The 7,683-nt window shown below is 37.6% G+C and overlaps 2 protein-coding genes across 2 annotated transcripts; both read left to right on the top strand.

The window, feature by feature from the left end:
* The first annotated feature begins 278 nt into the window (after nt 1–278).
* LOC21390044 (putative cyclin-D6-1) lies at nt 279–2,039 on the top strand. Its single transcript, XM_010108544.2, has 6 exons — nt 279–446; nt 560–646; nt 751–855; nt 936–1,131; nt 1,380–1,510; nt 1,620–2,039. Exons 1-6 carry the CDS (start codon nt 279–281, stop codon nt 2,037–2,039), a joined length of 1,107 nt encoding a protein of 368 aa, XP_010106846.2.
* Nucleotides 2,040–2,856: 817 nt separating this feature from the next.
* LOC21390043 lies at nt 2,857–4,637 on the top strand. Its single transcript, XM_010108543.1, has 6 exons — nt 2,857–3,039; nt 3,130–3,216; nt 3,333–3,437; nt 3,517–3,712; nt 3,874–4,004; nt 4,098–4,637. Exons 1-6 carry the CDS (start codon nt 2,857–2,859, stop codon nt 4,635–4,637), a joined length of 1,242 nt encoding a protein of 413 aa, XP_010106845.1.
* Nucleotides 4,638–7,683: the final 3,046 nt, after the last annotated feature.

The following is a 7,683-nucleotide window of genomic DNA, read 5'->3' as shown; positions in this document are numbered from 1 at the left end:
GAGAACTTGGATGTTGGGCCTATTTTAGATGGGCTCACAACTTGAGGCCCACGTTAGATTAAGATCCAACAACGTACAAAGTAAACACGAGCGATGACTATAACTAACTTAACGAACAACGATGACTATAACTAACTTAACGAGCAACCGCCAAGTATAGAGTTGAAGCAAACAGAACCGCCTAGGGCTTAGAGAGAAAGATGAACCCTGAGAGCTCTTCCTACATTTCCCGCCATTGTCCTTCGTTTTCTCATCAGCCAAACACTGAAGGGAAAAAAATGACGCTGAAACAGGATTATGATCCATACGAGCCACTTCCAATGCTGGACAGCGAAGACGTGGGGAAGTACTTCAAGGTCGAAGACTCGTACATGGCGGCGAAGGGCTACGCAAGAAACAAGCACGCCAAGAAATATCGAGAAAGGGCGGTGCTTCTAATCTCCAAAGTAAGTTCGTTTTCTCGCTTATCAAGAAACTGGAGAATGTTGATCCTTGTTTTGTTAAATTTCACCAGTTTTTTTTTTTTTTTTTTTTTTTTTTTTTCCTTGATTCTTTGCAGTACTCAAATTACGAAGACTTTGATCCTGTGATACCCTATCTTGCCATGAATTATTTCGATCGGTACATTTCGAAGACGCCTATACTGGTAATTAATAATTAACATCCTTGAAACAGAATTAGTTCTACCACATTCTTGGCATCTTTATCTTTTTAATACTAATACGGGAGATTGATTCTGTTTTTCTTCAGGGATTATCAAGAAATGGAATACATAATGTAGATCTCACCGCCCTAGCTTGCCTTGTACTTGCTTGGAAGATGAGGGACTTGAATTTCAAGACCCCTAAATTTCTGGTAAGTTCGCAATTTATAATGTGGTTCAAAGAAATTAAATCAAGTCTTTGTTCTTTAATCTGGCTTTTTTTTTAAAACAGGCAGAACGGCAAGATCTTGCTGGGGTTTCGACGTTGGAATTGGTCAATATGGAGATTCGAATAATGCACTCACTCGATTGGCGTATGCGCTCAGTGACAGCCTTCTGTTATTTGCCATACTTTGAGCCTAAGTTCCACTCGACGTATGGCTTCAGCCGAAGAACTCTCAACGAGATCATTATACAAATACAAGATGGTAAAAATCTCCCAAAAAGATTGCAGAATTTACTTTTTTGTTTTTTATTTTTTTTCCTTGTATGGTTTTTGTAATTCTTCATTAGTTCCTCATTAAAAATATCTTTATCAGCATCACTATCGACTAAAGAGGACATGACTTTTTTATTAAAGAAAAGATTCAAACGCTTTATAGCATTTGCTTAATCAAACTATCCTGAAATGTAGTACCTTATCTCCGTTTTTTGACCCGTGTTCGTATTTCGACAGTCATTGGGATGGTGCATTATAAGCCTTCAGTAATTGCAGCATCAGCTCTTCTTTCAGCTTGCTACTATCTTTATCCCGAGCGATATCAGAGCTTTTTTCATCGCATAACTTTGGATGATATCTTCCAACAGGTAAATCTAATCAAAACATTCATAAAAAGTCAAGTGATTCATTTTGTTTCTTTTAATGAGAGCCTTATCTGAGTTTTTTTCTTTTTTTTTTTTTTTGAATGTTTTGCAGTATCGTAATCACATTGAGCTCTGTGTGGAAGGTATGATAAGCGTGTGCAACAATTTGCAACTTATCATCGAAAGTAAGGTGCCAGAGGAAGAAACCTCACGGATAAGACAAGTACAAGCTGGGTGGAAACAGGAAGGACCGAGTACACACTCAACAAGTATGACAAGGCTATTGAGTACGGAGGAGCGCAATGAAAGACTGCAGTTTGACTTTCGGCTCAGATGGAGTATCGAGAATAGCAACGTCAATGCAGAGGATTTTGTCATTTTTAGACCTCTACCTAAAGACAGACCTGTGGCAGAAAAAAAAGCAGAGGAAGAGCCAAAGCCACAGCCAGAGCCATCTCAAGTTGCTCCTCAAGTTGAAGTGGGACCCAATAATAGGACTCCCCACAGCAAAGAATGTTGCAGCCTCCTCTGATGTCATTGCAAGAGCTACAATTTTTCTCATAGAAAATACATTTCAAAATCGAATAGTAACACAATTTGTTTGAAGATAGAAAGTATATTCCAGGTTTATCGATAGTAGAGTTTCGTTTCATTAGTGACTATAAATCTTGGTTTAATTTCAATAGAGATTTGTTTTTGATCTGATATTGAGGCTTAGCTTTGTCATGGTTTACTTCACAAAGTTCCTGGTTTATCGATAGTAGAGTTTCGTTGCAAGCTAACCTTTTTTTCTACTACTATTATTGGTTTTTAATTTGTGCTAGCCACTTACAACTGCCATTTTCAAAGTTTGTGTCTTGTAACATCTGAAAACATCATAATTCAATATACCAAAACGGTTAGTAGACAAAATAAATAATTCATGATGCCGTATACTTTAAGCAACAAGAACAGTCTGAAAGCAAGGACCTATTTACATGAATATCAAAAAACCCAAAATGAAGAGTTTACAACCAGGCCAAAAAAAAAAGGGTATAATTATACGTCAGCGCTCTTCACTGGTTTTATTATGTAGCATTTGCATATTGGGCCTATTGAAATTGGGCCCAAAACTTGTGCTTAAATTGGCTTAAGAATAACAAATTAACGAACAACTACCAAGAGAATTCAAAGCAAAGAAGAAAACCGCCAATAGAGAAAGACCCTTAAAGAACAACATAAATTCCCAGAGAAGACCCCCAGAGCAGATTCTTATACATTTTCTTTCTCTTCTCAACCATTTTCTTTCACTTTCCTTGCAAACAAACGATACACACTCTTCTAGTTCTGTCACCTACAACAAGAAAAAAATGCATCAAGAACTGAATTACAATCCTTTCAATCCAATTCCTACCGAGGAAAACGCAAACGAAATCGAAAGTAACTACGAGAGGTTGTTCGACATGGAATCTTCGTATTTGGCTGCAAGCGGCTACTCCAGAAACAGAGATGCCATGTTATTTCGTGAAAGGGCTGTGCTTATAATCTCCAAAGTAAGTTCGTTTCTTGATATAGTTCTTTTTATAAAACCTCACTAGAATTTTTGGTTTTTTCTTGACCAAATTTTTTCTTGTTCTTTTCAGTATGCACAATGTGATAACTTCCCACTCATACCATATCTTGCTACATATTATTTCGATCGTTACATGTCAAAGAAAAATCCTGTACTGGTATAATTTATTGAACATCATTTTTGAAAATTGATTGTTTTACAATCTTGGAATCTTTCTATGCAATGTTTGTAAACTGGGTTAATGTTATTTCTGATCAATATTGTTTTAAACAGGATTATCCGAGATATAAGCAACATGAAATAGATGTCATCGCTATCACTTGCCTTATACTGGCTTGGAAGATGCAGAACTTAAACTTCACTACAACCAAATTTTTGGTAACTTTTATTTCTTAGGATATCATGTTTTCTTGCTCATTCTTTGAAAGGAATTTGATTTGATTCCTTGTTTAAACAGGTGGAGCGACCAGACCTCACTGAAATTACCGCCGAGCAGCTGGTGACCATGGAGATAAGAATTGTCAAAGAACTTGATTGGTATATGCGTCCAATTACAGCCTTCTGTTTCGTGCCGTACTTTTGTCAGAAGCTTGAATCCAAATATGGCTTTAGGCCTCGAACTATTTGCGAGATCATTGTACATGCACAAGATGGTAAAATATACTTACAACATTGAAAACTTTGTTTGCCTTGTAAAAGTTTTCTATGTTCTATATTTGCTGCTCTGAAAAAAAAAAAAAAAAAAAAGGAAATTATGACAAAAAACTTGCAAAGATTCGAATTTAATAGTTAGTATCTTAATTTTTCAATGCAGGCATATGGATCACAGAATTAAGGCCGTCGGTTATTGCACTATCGGCTTTTCTTGCAGCTTCCGACTACCTTTATCCTGGGGAAATCTTTAAATTTTATACTCAAATACTTTTTGAAAGAAACTTCCTAGAGGTAAAAGCCTAAGACAAACAAGTCTTAATATCATTAATCGGAAGTTTATTGCTTCTTACTGGATTTTCTACTTCTTTTGTTCTACAATTTTAGGTTCAAAGGGATATAGACGCCTGCACGGAGCATATGATTCGTTTGTGCCATGACTTGAACCTTATGGTTGAAAGTGCTAGGCCAGAGAATAGGCCTACTGTGACGTATAGGGTACAGGCGGGGCGGAACTACAAAAGAAGCAGTCATAGAGGAGAAACATCAATATCAGCACCAGCATTTCGTTATAGAACATTACCCATATCACGGCCTGCCAAAGGGAAAGAAAAAATCTGGGAGATACTGGAAAGCGAAGATGTTGATGTGGAGAAGTATCATATGACCAAGATACCGAGGATGGCAGAAGATAGCGAAGAAATGCAGTTTAGTTTTCGACTCAGGTGGAGAGTTAAGGATACCGATTTGAGTGCAATGCATGAGTTCCTTGCTGAGGTAGAGGCTAAGCAAGAGGCAGAGGCAAAAACAAAGGCAGAGGCAGAGGCAGAGTCCGAGAGAGACACCGAGACAGATTCTGATCTCGTCGAATCCCACAGTAATCGTTCGGATAACAAAGACGGTCGCTGCCGTTGCAGCATTCTTTGATATTGCTATGAACATTAGATTAGTACAGACACAAAGGACATTGTCTTGGAATATGTTGACACCTTTGAGATCATTATTATTTTTTTTTTCGTGCCGAATTTGAGCATTAATGCTTACTTGATAGTTGGTGCCTTGGCTTGGCATATGCTTACACTTGTTTCATTTATGAAGGGTGTGTTAATTTGCATAACTCAAGTCATGACTTGGGCTGTGCATGTAAGAGAAAAATATTGTAGCAAAAAAGTTAAATTTGAATTTATGTAAGAAAAAATACTGTAGCAATATGACTTGAGTTTTGCAAATGAATACACCCAAAATGTTTTCTGCTTACAGCATATGGTTTAAGTTCTTTTGAAATATTGAATGAAAATAATTAAAAAAAAAAGATTGATTTTGATATGAGGGGAAAAAAGAGAAAGAGCGAGAATGTACTTAAGACTTCTGTTGCAAGAAACTTGGTTGAATAAAATAGGACTCCATGAAGAGAAAATTTGCATAAGGAATTTTCAATTGATTAAAATAAAATCCAGAAGTGCATATGCTTATTAATAAGGAAAGCATAAGACTGCTTTAAGAATGTAGCTGCTTATCTTTATCTGTTTTATTTTGTTTTTCTTTTTTTTTTTTCATTTCTTTTGCATGGTAATGTGTGCTCACTAGTAGCTACTTAGATTCTGTTTGTTTCATAAGTTCAGTTACAACTCAAATCTTCTTTCTATAGTGTTTTCTCTTGTAAAAATTTGAATTTTTGTTCTAACCTATGAGCTTTGGCCCTTAAACTACATGTATCACAATTTGGATTATATTCTGCATTTATTTTTTATTTTTTTTTTACTTTTCTACCAAACAACAATATGATTTCAGATTTGGGCAATTTAATCTCCAGGAGAGATACGTAATATTGGTTTGCTTTCAATGAGCTTTTATTAGTTAAATGAAGCCATATTCTGTAATTAACGCAAGTCCAAAGCCAAGATACCAAGAGGGATAATATATGAGACAGAATGTAAAGACCATAAATATACACACACACACACACACACAAATGTTTACAATAAAAGTTGAAACGACAATAAAGCTGCCAAATATTATTTGTGAGGAGTGTCTTTAAGTTTATCGTGGCAAAAACGGTGCAATGGGAGGGAGAAAAGGGTCCTCTTTGCTTGGTGGACAGCAAGACTAGCGCTGCAGCGCCCAGCAGAATCAACACTCCCTGGACGAACCAGGGAGCACAGTATTTTGGCGCTGGTAATTACTGGGATCAGCGCCGCGGCGCCAGGGCGTTTTTCAGCAAAACGGGAAACTACCTTTTGGAGCCGAAATTGCAGTTTTCGGTTCAGGAAACTTGCCGAATGAATCGTGCACGACTTGGAGGCTATTCAAAGGACTTTAGGGGTTATTTGAGGTTTAGGAAACATAGAGAAACACATTAGAGAATCAACTTTTCAATCGGGATTGTGAGAGAACAATTGTTGAAGAGAGAACGAGTGAGAGTGAGAGAGAACTGAGAGGGGATTATTGGAGAGTACTCTTGTATCATTTTTGTAATTACTTATGATTAATTATAGTAGACGAAAGTACCATATTGCAGGATGTAGGATCTCATGTTGAGGTCTGAACCTGGTTGTATCGTTCTCTTTACGTATTTTTCTGCATTTTATTTCGACTTCGGATTATTTGTTTGATTGTTATTTCTCTGTAAACGGTTGATTCATGTGCTTGAATCCGTGGGTCCACATCACATTATATAGACATCACTGTCTAGGCAATTTGAAACGACAGAGGGGGCAAGTATGATGCCCATCTAGCCACTGCAAAATGCAATCAAAATGAAAAAGATGGGAACAAGACATTCGAGTGAGGTGGGAACCCAACCATTACCTCTTCCATGCAGATCACACACTTAATCAACTTTGATTCATCTTCATTTTCGTCTTCATTGCTTCTCTCGTATCTAAACTTCTCAAATGCCTCCAATACCGATTTAGCCGCGGGTAATGACCCAAACGCCAAATGCCGTCGACTGCGAGGAACTTTCTGGATGATAGTCATCGAAAACTAACCAAGGTGACGACGAGTAGTACAGTAACTGTTAGATTGTAATATATCTCTCAATTTTTGATATCACAAAATTGGATTAAAACACATTCGGGAAGAGTGGGCTGAACAAGCGCGCGCTGCAGTACACAGGAGTGCGCGCTGTAGCGCACGGACGCGCTGTAGCCTGCGCAAAACAGACCTCTCGGGTCTATTTTGCTAGGCCTGCGCGCTGTAGTGCACAGCAGCGTGCGCTGCAGCGCACGGACGCGCTGCAGCGCGCCTGGACGCTGCAGCGTGCCTCTTGGGCGCTGCAGCTAAAATTGTTAACGAAAAATGTGTTTTTGTGTGTTTTAGTAATCTGAAAAGGTCTCGAACCATTGCATCTATTTGTGATATGTTTTCTCACATATCTGAGCACTTATTAACAATAGAAATAACTATTGATATAAGTGCATCAGCATATAAAAGATAACCATCAAATTGAAAAGGTATCTTTATGTGAAAGGTTGTAACACTTAAAGAGGATTGATGCATCCCTGTCTTTATTTGACGGACTTCAGAAAATACAGATATATTTTTGTTCTGGAACTCAATATTTTTTGCTGGATATTATGTTCAAGGGTTTGTTGTATCTTGGGGGTAATTTACATTTAAAACTCATTAGCAAACTTTGAGAAGTGAGGGCAAATAAAGCCTTAAAGGAAAGTATTCCAATACGCCTCAAACCCTCTTTCTGCTTTCTCTATTCTTTTCATCCTCCCAATTCTGAAATTCTCTTCAACAATCTTTAAGGTTTTAAACTTGCTGCAATGGAGGTTGAAAAGAACATGACGTCTTTCCTTAATCCAAATGTTCAACTTGATCATTTTGATGGTACCAACTTCACCCGCTGGAAGGGAAAGTTGTTCTTCCTTCTCACCGTGCTTAAGATCGCCTATGTGCTTGATCCAAAATTAGAGCCACTTTCTGAACCAAAGGAGGACGATTCCGAAGAATTGAAGATCGC

Source organism: Morus notabilis, unplaced genomic scaffold (assembly GCF_000414095.1).
Source record: "Morus notabilis unplaced genomic scaffold, ASM41409v2 Scaffold1007, whole genome shotgun sequence".
In the NCBI taxonomy this organism is placed as follows: Eukaryota; Viridiplantae; Streptophyta; class Magnoliopsida; order Rosales; family Moraceae; genus Morus; species Morus notabilis.
The sequence above is the reverse complement of the archived record's forward strand: the minus strand, read 5'-3'. Positions and strand labels throughout refer to the sequence as shown.